This window comes from Bombina bombina, chromosome 3, assembly GCF_027579735.1.
Source record: "Bombina bombina isolate aBomBom1 chromosome 3, aBomBom1.pri, whole genome shotgun sequence".
Taxonomy (NCBI): Eukaryota; Metazoa; Chordata; class Amphibia; order Anura; family Bombinatoridae; genus Bombina; species Bombina bombina.
Genome location: NC_069501.1, coordinates 1,157,045,003 through 1,157,060,002, shown reverse-complemented (window position 1 = coordinate 1,157,060,002; position 15,000 = coordinate 1,157,045,003). Strand labels below are relative to the sequence as shown.

General features: G+C 35.2%; 1 protein-coding gene across 1 annotated transcript in view; it reads right to left on the bottom strand.

Annotated features, from left to right (window-relative positions):
* Nucleotides 1-3,484, bottom strand: part of GUCY1A2 (guanylate cyclase 1 soluble subunit alpha 2) — a 561,623-nt gene extending 558,139 nt beyond the window's left edge. Inside the window, exon 1 of the mRNA XM_053708566.1 lies at nucleotides 2,945-3,484. Within this exon, the coding sequence (XP_053564541.1) occupies nucleotides 2,945-3,187 (243 nt within the window). The 5' untranslated portion in view covers nucleotides 3,188-3,484. The remainder of the gene's footprint in view (nucleotides 1-2,944) is intronic.
* Nucleotides 3,485-15,000: the final 11,516 nt, after the last annotated feature.

Sequence of the window (15,000 nt, the reverse complement as noted above, 5' to 3'; positions counted from 1 at the left end):
GATGACAGAAAAATGACATACCACATTATCATAGCGATACAAAACTCACGAGTTCAGGCGTCTCATGATTGGATGAAACAAGTTATACATACAGTGCTCGAGGGCCAATCAATATAGGAGGTAAAATCATTTCATAAGTAGTTAAAAAATATGAATATGCAGTCAATGTGTATTCTAGGATTGTTCTAGAAAAAAACAAAAATGTAAGCCTCAGCTACATAACTCTTTATGGTTATGTTAGAACCAAGCAAAAGCTGTTTTGAAGCTAAAACATTTAGGGTCTATGTGAAGGGAACATCAAGGTCAACTGCTCTACAAAGAAGGATTAGGTTCTGTTTTAGACTTATGGCACAATATAAAATTAAATTTAAAGGTATTTAATGTGTTAAAAATAAAAGGATATGCTTATATGGTGCAACCCCACCACGTCAATACCAAGCAGTAGCCTCTTAGTGCCTCCGAGAATGACCCCCAGTGTGACCTCTGTATTGGTTTATTTTTTAATTGTATATCTTTTTAACCATTTGTTAACAACAAGCCCTATAATGCTTCCCCATCTGACAGTTTAATTGTTATACATTCTACATAATAAAGCAAAATCACAAGAAATAGTTAACTAAAAATCCACTACTCAAATTAGACGTTAATAAAAACCTATAATAAAAGTAAAAAAAAAAAAAAATTCTTTAATGAGCTAAGATTAAATCTTTCCTCCAAATGTTCTGCACCTTTCATCCCCAGATTTGTATCTACAGCTTTGCTATTCTTTGTTTGCATTGAATTCCAATTCATATGCTAGGTTAGTTCATAAATGACCTACTGCAAATAATAATATGGCTCACTTTTGAGCCTCACAGATGTAACCATTCCCTTGTCATATTGTTTCACAAAACCAAAGTTAACAGAACAAACCCAATGACATTTTCAATTCGTACACAATATGAGGATTCTCTTTATTTTGTTTCGCTCACATGGGATTCCAGTAAATACAAGTTTAAAAATAAAAAAAAAGCCCACAAGCTGCAAAAATACTGCTGCTTATCACAGGAGACAGAAAGAAATGTAACTATAAATCCAAAGTACAGACTCTAATCTACTTCCAAACACTGCATATGCAGCACATCATATGCAGATGTAACAATACTACTGAATAACATAGCTTAACACTTTTTCTACGGATGCGCTTTATTGTTGGATATGTGTGTGTATTTGATGAAATACATATAGAAAGCTTAACGTTGCTAGTTAAGAGGCTATGAAATACAATAACCTTAATTAATCTACTGGTCTTCTATAAAACACCAGTGTGTTGGAGTTTATGTATCATGTATGCCCTTGTAACAAATAGTCACTGCCTGCACTAGCTCCATAGGCACACAGCAAAAAAATGTATAGCTCTACTCCTACACATCTTGCATATGACAAAGGACTGAGATCTCATAATGCAGAGCAAGAACAGATATGCTCTCTCGCTAAAACACGTGTGTGTGTGTAGGTTTTATATACATACATACATATATACATTATTATTATCAGTTATTTGTAGAGCGTCAACAGAGTCTGCAGCGCTAAACATATACATATATATCTATATATATATAATGTATAATATAGATAGATAGATAGATAGATAGATAGATAGATACAGTAGATGTTGAATATATAGTGCTAAAATGATCTATGTAAAAGGTAAATATGGTGTACAATGTATATGAGCATCATACACACACATATATGGACATACTATATACTCTTTGTATATCAAATGTATCAATGCATATGTTTAATTGTGCTATATAATACGGACTGTATACATACATACATATATAATATATATATATATATATATATATATATATATCTTACTTTGTCATGATTTAAATTAATATAGAAAGTATAGAAACTATATAATATACAGTGACTATATATCTGCAGTATTATAATTATACATAAATATATAGAGTACCTGTAGATTAAATGTTTCATTATGACTTTGTACAAAAATTAAATAATTAACATCTGACATCTGAATATGACATTTCTCTATGAATGCATTAAAGAAAACCTAAAATATACAGAATTTTCCAAATCTAATGTATTGTATGAATGCAAGTGAAAATGTATATATATATATATATATATATATATATATATATATATATATATATTGCAGCGTTTCAAGGTATGATGTATCACTGTTTATGCATATCAATAATGTACACAGTACTTGTATAATATACATTTCAGTATTTGCAAATATAAGGATTTTTTTTTTTAATTAAAGTGCATTATATGATCTACATTAATGAGCAAATGCATCACTATGTATGTACATGGTTATTACTTTTTATAAACTCTTAGAAAATCAGATGCATCTTGTAATAGGTATATGTAGAGTCTACTAAACATTTAATATACAGTATTGCTAGAAAAAAGCCTTCAATTAACAAGGCAAATGTGTGGGCATTTATATATATATATATGTGTGTGTGTATGTTCATACATTCACACAGTGCATCTATATGCAGTGCTTCTAAATATCTTGCTAATAATGTTTATATGGTGATTATATTTCACTTATATTGATATTATAACATATGATTATACTGTATATGTTAGTACAAGCAAATTGCTGCTTAGATGTACACCACCTGCAAAGTGCAGTACAATGTATGGGGAAATCCTTTGCCTAACACGTCTCTAAATGACATGACACTGACAATCAGCATATGTCTAATGACAGCCCAGCCAAGTGTCACTCTTTACACTGATTGTCAGTCATTGAAGCTGGTCTTCCTTATTCTGCAATAGCTACATCTAAAGGAATCTCCTTAATAAGTCTTTCCCTATGCAGTGGTGTCCTTGGCTACTAGCAGGTACTGCCCCCCACCCCTTACATTACCTTGCCTTGCTCTTTCACCCCATGCTACTCAGCATTACTTACCGTGGGAGCAGTCAGCTTTCTGATGCTTTCTCCCAAAGAATCCAAATTGACCCGTCTTCTCCTGGTAGTTCTCCGAGGACCAGTGGCCAGTTGTGGGGGTCTCTCCTGTGGCCCTGGTGGGCTCTTGCTCCCATTCCAGCACAGCCTGGCTAAAGGGCATTCTGCTTCTTCCTCAGGACTGGTCTCAAGATAGTCAGAACCTAGTGAGCTGAACGATTCCGATGAGATCTTCCTCCTGGACATGCTGAGGCTGTGACAGACACCATCAGACGCAGGGCTGAGCAGAGCTATTCTGTTCCTGCTTACAAAGTGTGCAGTTCCCAGTGATGATCATGCTGGGGGGCTGCTGTCAGGGTCCCACCTTCTCATTTATATACAGTCACCTTGCTCAGGCTGTCCTTTTATCTGCTTTTTAAATCCCCTTTGTGCATTGCTTTGTTTATTGCTCTGCTCCTGTTGTTTGCCTTTGTGCTGCGTGCAGCAATGACACCACAGGCAGTGTGAGTGTTTCTTCTTTTCCTGTGTTTTGAAAGCAGATGCACTTCCCTCTCTCATCCCTGCTCTGTGCATTACAAGGCTGCTGCTGCTGCTGCTGGTGCATTTCTCTACTGCTCACACAATCACGTGCTTACTGTGAAGGATTTCTCCTCTTCTCCCCAAAACCTTTTGAAAAATGCTTGACACACTTTCCCAGGACTTGGGTGCCCCTGCTAAAGGGATGTAGGATTAAATGTGTTGTTTTAATACTCCTGTCTGCAAAAGGGTTAATGTATGACATTCTTGCAACTACAGAGCAGATAAGGGGACATACAACTCAAGACTGAGTGCATTTCAGTCTTGAATTGAAAAACATTCTTACCACCTGCACAGCAGTTAAAGGGACATACAGTAAATTTCAGTTTTGAATATTAACATTCTTTCATTACATATGCATAAGCAAAAACATGTTTCTAGTAAAACTGTTTCTGAAATAGCTTTTAATGTGCATTGAGCAAATGTACATATGTAAATATGCTCCATGTACCTGTGTTCAAACACAACACCTGTTCAGAGAGCAAATATTGTGTCTGCAATGACTCCCTACATGCCAACACACACTTACACTATATCATTCTTTAAAGCATGTCATTTTATTACTATCATCATTCCAGCAAATGGGTAAAACATATAGCTAAAGGATATGAAACCCACTTTTTTTCTATCAGGATTCAGATAGAGAATATGATTTTAAGCAACATTTCAATTTACTTCTATTATCTAATTTGCTTAATTCTTTAGGTATCCTTTGATGAAGAAATATAATTACACATGGTGAGCCAATAACATGAGGAATCTATGTGCAGCCTCCAATCAGCAGCAACTGAGCATATTTAGATATGCTTTACAACAAAGGATATCAAGAGAATGCAGCAAATTAGATAATAGAAGTAAATTGGAAAGTTGTTTAAAATAGAATGCTCTTTCTACATCACGAAAGAACAAAAAGGGTTCAGTATCCCTTTAAACCTTATCACAGTTATAATGTTGTGTGTGGCATATGACTCTACACTACTTTATTCAAAATGAAAACTTGTCATTTTACTCCTGGTGACCTCTGGTTTCACCGGATCAAGTATTTATTATATTTCCTCATGAGAGAGACATTTGCAGTAGTGTATCACTCAGTGTATGCTCAGTAATTGTGTTTACAGTATAAATGAAAAGTAAGAAAATATAGTAAAGTTATAATTAGACATTCACGATTTATACAGAGCATACCATTTTAAACAACTTTCCAATTAACGTCTATTATTTAATTTGCTTCCTTCTCTTGTTATCCTTTGCTGAAAGGTTTATCTAGATAAGCTCAGGAGTAACAAAGAACCTAGGTTTTAGCTGCTAATTGGTGGCTGCATATATTTATATACCGATTGTGATTGGCTCACCCATGTGTTCAATTAGAAACCAGTAGTTCATTCCTGCTCCTTCAGCAAATGATACCAAGAGAATGAAGCACATTTGATAATAGAAGTAAACTGGAAAGTTGTTTAAAATTGTATGTTCTACCTAAATCATGAAAGAAAAATTTTCTGTTTCATGTCCCTTTAAAGTACAGCACTGAAGCCGCAGAGAACTGCCGGCCTTGACACACAGCTGGGTCATGCGCCTAGTGCTGCTGTTTGGGTTAGCCGCACATAGTTTCATCACGTGTGATTGTAGTGAATGTTTAGTGTTATAGCTAACATGTATGGTGGTTCTGTTACATTAAAGGGATAATAAACGCACATTTTTTCTTTCATGATTCAGATAGAGCATTCCATTTTAAGCAACTTTCTAATCTACTCCTATTATCAAATGTTCTTCGTTCTCTTACTATCTTTATTTAAAAAGCAGGAATGTTAAGTTAAGGAGCCGGCCCATTTTTGGGTTAGATCCTGGGTTACACTTGCTTATTGGTTAGCCAAATGTAGCCACCATTAAAATGCTCTATCTGAATCATGAAAGAAAAAAATTGGGTTTAGTATCCTTTTAAAAGCACTAAAATGTTATCAAAGTAGTTAAAGGGACCTAAAACCCCAACTTTTTCTTTCATGATTCAGATAGAGCATGCAATTTTAAACAAATTTCCAATTTACTTCTACTATCTCATTTGTATCGCTATCTGTTGAAGTAACAGCAATGCATTACCATGAGCTAGCTGAACACACAGGTGAGCAAATGGCAAGAGGCATATATGTGCAGCCACCAACCAGCATCTAGCTCCCAGTAATGCATTGCTGCTCCTGAGCCTACCTAGGTATGCTTCTTAACAAAGGATACCAAGAGAATAAAACAAATTAGATAATAGAAGTAAACTAGAAACATTTTTAAAATCATATGCTTCATCTTAATCATGTAAGAAAAAAAGTGGGTTTCATGTACCTTTAAATTGCTTTACAAAGTACTGCCAAACAATACTGAGCAGTAGTTTAGTTCAATTTTAAATAAAAATCTTCCCTAAACCTCCAAAATAAATAAAAAGATAGAGGAGCTGAAATTTCATTGAAGTCACCAGATATGCAAATTAATGCACATTATTAAATATTTTTCTAAATTGACACTTTGCAACTACATAGCCCCCAACATTTCCTTGACACTATCTAGGACTTAGGGGTTTATGACTTAGTCATGGAGGTTGAAAACTGACATTGGAATTAACATGGAAGGGCGGAGTTGTTATGGGGAGTGAGCAGAGGTGGGTGATGATCAGGGGAAGGGCTAAGTGGTCCTCTGCACACAATTAATTTTATTGTAGAGATGCAGGAGTCTTGCAGTAAAACAGACAGCTATCTTTGATTGTTTTTGTTTTTTTGTATGCTTGTACGTAATATGGTTTTTACAGAATTGGAATGAGCAAGGGAACATAAAATGTTGTTACCTCAAAAAAAATCTGCGGATTGGTAAATGCTAGAAAACACTTACCTGTACACATGTCAGCTTTGATAGTGTATGAAAATGCTAGATTAAATGGTGTCGCTGGAGATTTCCACTTTTCCACTGGGTACAAAAAGCTTGCTCCCTGAATTTCAGCTGTTATAACCACCTGTTTGGCTAAAAAAGCTGATAGAGTAGATCAAATAATTAATATTTTAAACTATAACTATTGTTGGTAGGTAATATATCAATTAAAGGTGTGGTGAAAACAACAAGTGAATCTCTATACAATTATGTTAATTTATATAAACTAACTTTAGTACCGTTATATTAATGTTACTGTTTTACTATCAATAATTATTTGTGACAAACTTATTGTGACAAACTTCTGTTTACAAACTTTTGTTAATTTAAAGGGACACTAAACCCCAATTTTTTCTTTCGTGATTCAGATAGATCATGAAATTTTAAGCAACTTTCTAATTTACTCCTTTTATCAAATTTTCTTCATTCTCTTGGAATCTTTATTTGAAATGCAAGAATGTAAGCTTAGATGCCGGCCCATTTTTGGTGAACAGCCTGGGTTGTCCTTGCTGAGTGGTGGATAAATTCATCCACCAATAGAAAAGTGCTGTCCAGAGGTCTAAACAAAAAAAAAGCTTAGATGCCTTCATTTTCAAATAAAGATAGCAAGTGACCAAAGAAAAATTGATAATAGGAGTAAATTAGAAAGTTGCTTAAAATTGCATGCTCTCTCTGAATCACAAAAGAAAAACATTTGGATTCAGTGTCCCTTTAACCCTCAGACTGTGGGATGAAATGAACTAAAATATTTGTTCCAAATCATCAAAAGGTTTTATTTCATCAGAGTTTAAAGTAAAAAAAAAAAATATAATACATATAAAATTAAATTATAAACCTATCTAAATTCATTACCATAAATTCATTATAGAACTCAATAAAAACTCTTACATATAACTTTATGAGACTGAAGTGATGAAGGGAATTCTGTATTGATTATTTTCTTAAGTATCTCTCATACTTTGTTACTTTGTAATCACAATTGCTAACTTACAGGCATCAACCAGATGTCTGTCTGTTAGTCAATGTTTTCCCGATTATGTTTAGGAAACAGGATTTACTGACACTATATAACTAATATCTTCTATAAAATATTGTTGTACACTTGTTGAGGCAGATATCCTTAATATAGTTTCAAACAATTTCAAATACCCTAATACGAGTTAAAAATGTAGTAACAATTTTAAAACACCATAATTGAAAATACCACAATTAAAAGGGGACTATAATCGGTACAATATGATTCATGCACAAAGTCAGGGGATGTGTATTTCTTTTTTTAGAGTTCAAATGTCCAAACTGGGGAAGCTTTTATTTTTCAATAGCGTCTTTTTTGGAAAGGACCAAAAAACCAAAAGACCAAAATTATTAATCCATGTCTGGAAAAAATGTATTTGTTAGCTAACATGCAGATTCTGTCTTTGTATAAAAATATGAATGGTTTTCCCAATTCTTAGTATATCACAGTCTCTATTTATCCGTTGAAGGATCTTACCTCTGGGTCTTAGGTAATTCAAAGGATCTTAACACAGCTTCTATGCGTTTCACCTGTCTCTGCGGACTTTATCAAGATGCTGTGTAAGTCTCCCGCTTCTTTTTTTAAATCCCTGCTTTTGATCTTATTGGTCCAGTTCTTCTCTTTGCTAATTAGTTCATAGTTTCCAATCCACTAGTGTTGACTTTTGTTTTACCTTGGTGCCTTTTCATAGTACAAATTAACAAATTTTACAGTTCACATGTTCCAATAAAAACCCAAGTAAATCTATTCTCTATACCTTTTTAATATAATTTAAAATTATTTAAAACCGTATATACTTAAAAAGGACACTCATTAACCCATATACATTGATATAAGTAATGTACAAGTTCTTAGATATTTTAAGCAGATTGAGCAGAATATATTAATTAAAACCTTTATTTTATATAGTTATATAGAAATGAGTCATTTTGGTTAAATGGCTAAAGGACAGAATTGATAGTGATATTATATAGCTACCTTATACTTTTAATTTAAAAACGGGGTAACCTCTATCTCTGAGTTTAGACCTTTGGGGTAAAGGGTGTCAAAGTTATAAATAAACTCAGCTTCCCTTTTTAAAAGTTTATGTTCATAACTGCCTCCCCTCCAATCCTGTCTTACCTTACATAGACCCCAATACTTAACATCTTTAATCTTTTTACTATGGACCTCTGTAAAATTTTTATAAAGATGAGTAGTGGTTAGGCCTTTCTCTATGCACCAGAGGTGCTCCCTAATTCTGTCTCTTAACATTCTTGAGGTCTCTCCTATATAAATTAAATTACATGTACATTTTAACATATAAATAACTCCTTTACTACAACATCTGATCGTATCTGTGATTTTAAAATCAATACCTGAAAGCTTTTTATTTTGTTTTTTATCTACATGCCCGACATGTCAAACAGGGGAAAACATCTTGAATATTTAGACCTTCTAGATTTCTATCTTTATTAACAGGATTTTTTATTCTTTTAAATTCACTTGGAGCTAGCATGACTTTGAGGTTCCTACTTTTCTTATATATCATTTTTGGGTAAGGTGATATTTTGTCACATATTATGGGATCTTTTTTAATAAGGTGCCAATGTTTGTACAATATCTTTTTCATAGCTCAATGGTCATCACTATATTCATTTATAAATGGAACTTCAAATTTAATTATTTCATTTATCGGTTTTTTTTTTATTTCTAATAATGTTTCCCTTGGGATATTCCTTGCTCTTTGTTTGGCTTTTTCTATCTCATCTTTTTTATAACCTCTTTCAATAAATTTATTTTCTAAAGTACTTGTCTGATTTTCAAAGTCACTTTCTTTTGTAAAGTTCTTTCTAATTCTTAAATATTGTCCTGTTTGGATATTATCTTTCAATTTATAAAAATGGCAACTAGACATATGTATATAATTATTTGCATCTACGGGTTTAAAGTGTGTTTTGGTTATACACTGTCCTTCTATCTCAATATCTAAATCCAAAAAAGTTATTTTTTTCTTGCTAATACTATGGGTAAAATTAAGACCTCTGTCATTATTATTCATTAGTAGGAACAACTCTTCAAGAGTTTCTGCACTGCCTCTCCATACAATAATAATATTGTCAATTAATCTTTTAAAGAGTACAAGATTCGCACCAAGCTCCGCAACCATTGGGCTATGAAAAAGATATTGTACAAACATTGGCACCTTATTAAAAAAGATCCCATAATAGGTGACAAAATATCACCTTACCCAAAAATGATATATATGTAAGAATGTAAGAGATACGATTCTTGTGTAGTATATTTGCTTATGGATCTCAAATGCAGATTTGGGAAAACAAATAGTTTGTTTGTTTCACTCTCATAAATGATAAACACTATGAGTGTAAGTGTTATCTGATATGACAGTGGATTTATATGTATATATGCTGCTATTCCAATGTTTGTCACAGTTGTAGATTTAGAACCTCTCTGTTCTATAGCTACTAAGTTAGGTAAGCTTTGCTTCACATAAATATAAACTTGTCTTGAAATCTGTTAATTCAAATGGCTCAAGTTAAGTTCTTATTTCACTCTCACAAACTTACTGTGAAGATTTAGGCAAGAGAAAGATCCACTGTGTCTCAAAGTCCAGAGCGCGCAGAGTAAAGATCAAAAGGGGAGGAGTTTTTCTTGCACGCTGAAACTCGGTTCTTCCAAGTGGCGTGTGACGTCACTAAAAGCCGTTTACAATGTAGCCAAAGTAAGTCTATTAGTTTCCATCTGAAATTAACAAGTTGGATTTTGAAAGTACAACTGAGAATATGAAAGGTGGGTACCTTAGTTTGTGAAACGGGAACGCTGCACAGTTCGTGAGAGGTTTCCAATTTGGCAGAGAGTTGTTGTGAGTGCCTGAGGATTTACTTGATTCCTGATAGTTGTTGATTCGACAGGAGATGTATACAAGCAGGACTCCGATTGTAGTAATCTGAAATAGGAGGCACAGAGTGAATTGAAAAACATTCAGTTATTCTTATACTGCATGTAGGATAGAAACATCTTAGATATTCATCCAACCATTGATTCAGTCTTTCGGATTGACGGTTGGTTTGGGGGTGAAAGGACGTACTTGTAAGGTAGCTGTAATCTTTATACAATAATTAGTTAGAATGGGTATGTGGATCGCAACTGCAGAATTCACTAGAGAGATAGTAAAGAGGAAAATATTTATGGATAACTCCTGATTGATTGGTTACAGGAGAGGAGAAGTTAAGTGTTAATTAATTTGGATAACACTTAGAATGCAGCGCTTGCAAAATACGTAGTTCTTATTGTCCAGCAGTACTTGACACAGAAATTATGGAGTAAGAGGATAATTATTCCAAAAGTATTCTGGCATTCGTATATTGTGAGAGCTGCCTTGTATAACTGCAGAGCTTGTCTGTGTGAGGAGCGCAGCGGAGTGCTTGTGACGTCACCCCGGGGGTGTGTAGAGCTAATCCAATCACAATCATGGAAACGCTGACAGGCTCTGAGAGGGGAGAGCGGACAATGCTCTTTAGCATGCTGAACAACAAACGGAACAATTAGCGTGTTGAGCGGTAGTGGAGAAAGTCAATTAAAGTGAAAATAAGCTGTTCCTCCTCTGTATATCACGGTTGGTAAAACACTTTGTCCAGATAAAGCTTTAATTCCTGAAGAGTAGTTATGGGAACAGTTAGTTAAATGCTTGTCAGCCTTGAAAGTAAATTGCGGTAGGAAAGTTATAGCTCCAAGTATTATCCTCTGTTATATCCAAGGTAAGGTAAATTTGGTTTGCAGATAGTAACAAGTGGAATACTCTTGACAGAGCTTGAGTTGTGCAGGCTTGAGACAACGAACCTTTAGCTACAAAACTTAGAACTATTGGCAATGAGCCAGAGGAATCCTGGGAATTTATAGGCTTCCCTTAAAGAGACAGGAACTGACACCAACACACATGACATGTCCCCCCGTCAAAGGGGCTGCACCGCAGCCAAAGGAGCAGGTTTATCAGGAAAAGATTGATGAAGCAGGGAAACCAAACGTGAAGCATTAATATGAGAGGAAGGTTCCCAAGAATCATCCTCAGGAGAAAACCCCTTCCAGCGCACCAGATACTGTAAAGAACCTTTATGCCAATGATAATCTATGATAGACTTGATTTCATATACATCTTCATCGTCGACAACTTGGCTTGGAATATCAGAAGATGACTGCTGTCTGGTTGGGTAAAATGGTTTAAGGAGTGAGACGTGAAATGTCGAATGAATACGATAGCTTGACGGTAAATCCAATTTAACAGCATTTTCATTAACAACAGCTATTATTGTGAAAGGTCCAACGAGCAATTGAGAGAACTTTTTGCAAGGTGTTTTCAATTTCAGGTGCTTTATTGATAACCACACCTTCTCACCTACTTTATATTTGGGAGGACTTCTTCTCTTGCTATCATAATAGTACTTTTGTCGATCTTGTGCTGCCTTAATATTCTCTTGTAGTTGTGTGAAAGTATCAGAGAGCGAATTAACGGTATCATCAACGTATGGTGAAGATGAAGGTGAATGAGTATACAACTGAAAAATTAGATGAAATCCATAATTAGCAAAAAATGGGGAACCTTTAGTGGACGCGTTCTGTAGATTATTGTAAGCAAACTCTGCAGTATATAAATTTTCTGACCAATGGTCTTGTTGAAAAGAACAGTAACAGCGGATATACTGTTTTAACCACTGGTTAACCCTCTCCGTCTGGCTATTCGTCTGTGGATGGTAAGCAGTGCTGCAACGATGTTCAATTTTAAGAATGGAGCAAAGTTTTTCCAGAACTTTGAGGTGAACTGAGTACCTTGATCCGTAATAATGATATTGGGTATACCATGTAATTTAATCACTTCTTTCATGAAAAGATAGGCAGTCTGTGATGCAGTAGGAAGTTTTTTGTACGGAATAAAATGTGCCATCTTTGTGAGAAGGTCCACCACTACCAATATTGTGTTGAAATTAGATGAGAGTGGTAGATCAACAATAAAATCCATCCCGACCGTGTTCCATGGACGAGTAGGAATGGGTAGAGGTTTTAGGAACCTGTATGGACGGAATTTTTGTGGTTTTAAGGTGACACAAACCTGACAAGATTTAATAAAATCCTTCACATAAGAGGTCATGTTAGACCACCAATAATTTCTTCCAATCAGTTCCATAGTTCTAGTTATACCAGGATGTCCTGCTAGGAGCGAATTGTGATGAGTTGCAGTCAAGGTAGACCTTAGATTAGGTGGAATGTAGATCCTATTTTCATGATAATACAACCCATCATTGCCCCTGTGAAGAATCTCCTTTGGAATGGAAACATCTTGTTGTTGAGAGGAATGAATAACATCAGTAGATAAATGGGTAATACCAAGGAAATGGTTCGGAGAAAGTATTGTTTGTGGTGTAATGTCGTCAACAGGAGGTAATGGAGATCTTGAAAGAGCGTCAGCTTTCCCATTCTTTGAACCTGGACGATAGGTTATATGGAAGTTAAATCTGGTAAAATATAAACTCCATCTGAGTTGTCTTGCAGAAAGTGTCTTACTTGATTGTAGGTATTCCAAATTACGGTGGTCGGTATAAATGGCTATGGGAATAGGTGTACCTTCTAGTAAATGGCGCCAGTGTTCTAGTTACTTCCTGATGACAAGGAGTTCTTTTTCTCCTATGGAGTAGTTCCTCTCAGGTGCTGACATTAATCTTGAAAAGAAAGCCACTGGATGAATAGGATCTGTGGGTAAGACCTGTTGAGAAAGTATGGCACCAATAGCGTAGTTAGAGGCATCAACCTCCAAGATATAAGGTAGTTCTGGGTTAGGGAAATGTAGTATAGGTGCTGAGGAGAATGATTTCTTGAGTAACTGGAAAGCAGCTTGTGCCTCTTCATTCCATACAAATGGTGAATGATTACCGGTCAGAGAAGTAAGAGGTTTAACAATCTGAGAAAACCCTTTGATAAATTTCCGTTAAAAATTAGAGAAGCCGAGGAACCGTTGAACCTCTTTTTTAGATGTAGGAATAGGCCAGTTAATGATAGCATCAACTTTGTTATCTTCCATCCTGAGACCATTTGGTGTCATTTGGTAACCTAAGAAAGAGAGTTCTGTGACGTGAAAAAGACATTTTTCAGGTTTAGCAAAGAGATGATGGGTGCGAAGTCTATCCAAAACCAACCGTACATGCTTCAGATGTTCCTCCATGTTCTTTGAGTATATGAGGATGTCGTCTAAATAAACCACCAAGCACACGTCCAACAAGTCTCTAAAGATGTCATTAATGAAGCGTTGGAACGTGGCTGGGGCATTACAAAGGCTGAAAGGCATCACAACATACTCAAAGAGGCCGTAGCGTTTCCGGAAAGCTGTCAGCCACTCATCGCCTTTCCGAATGCGTACAAGGTTATAGGCACCTCTTAAAGGGACAGTACACTGTAAAATAGTTTTTCCATAAATGTATTTTAAATGACTTGTTATACCAACTGCAGAGTATAAAATATTTGAGAAATGGCATTTTCGGGTTTATTTGTGTATCTGAAGTAGCTGGTTTTGTGCTTTGAAACCACAGCCTATTACAATGGGTTGAGCTTCAGGTAATATCAGATCTCATTATGTTATCACTTTTATGTACACAGACTTGCTTCCTTATCTTATATTTGTCTGGAACACCAAAGCTCAATACATAGAGAGAACAATGGAAAATTATAATTTTATTACTTAACTATCATGCCCCCCACTGAGGGTGTAATCTCTTCTGCTGGCTGTGTTTACTTAGGCTTGTCAATAGCGTATACGCCAGTATCAAAACTTTCAGTATAGGTTGGGAAACCACAAGCTAAATCAGCTATTTCAAATTCTGAAATATGAGTAAAGGAGCTACTTGCAACCAATTTAATACACTCTAGCAGGTAAAAAGGATCATTGGGAATAATTTAAAGGGGAGAAAGTTTTTGGGTGAACTGTCCCTTTAAATCGAGCTTTGTATATATCTTTGCTTCACTAAGTCTCTCGACCATCTCTGGAATCAATGGTAGAGGATACCTATTCTTAATGGTCCTTTTGTTAAGTTGACGATAGTCTATAATTGGTCGGAGGGAATTGTCTTTATTTTTGACAAAAAATATGCCAGCACCTGCTGGAGAAGTTGACGGTCTGATGAAACCTTTCTTTAGGTTTTCGTCCAAATAAGATTTAAGATGTTCCAGTTCGGGTTGCGAGAGTGGGTATATGTGGCCAAATGGAATTGAAGATCCAGGTAGTAGTTATGTGGGACAATCATAGATGCAGTGAGGTGGTAAGGTGTCTGCTTCCTTTTTATCAAACACATCTATATAATCCCTGTAAGCATCTGGTATGTTGAGGTTAGGTATAACTTCAGTTTGACAAGAGGTTTGATATGGAATGCAATTATCTTCACAATACTTAGAGACAAACTGTACTTGCAATTCTTTCCATACAATATTTGGTTGATGTTTCTGTAGCCATCCTAACCCTAAGACTAGTGGAAAAAGGGGAGATGAAAGAACATGAAACGTAATCAACTCAGAATGACCAGTG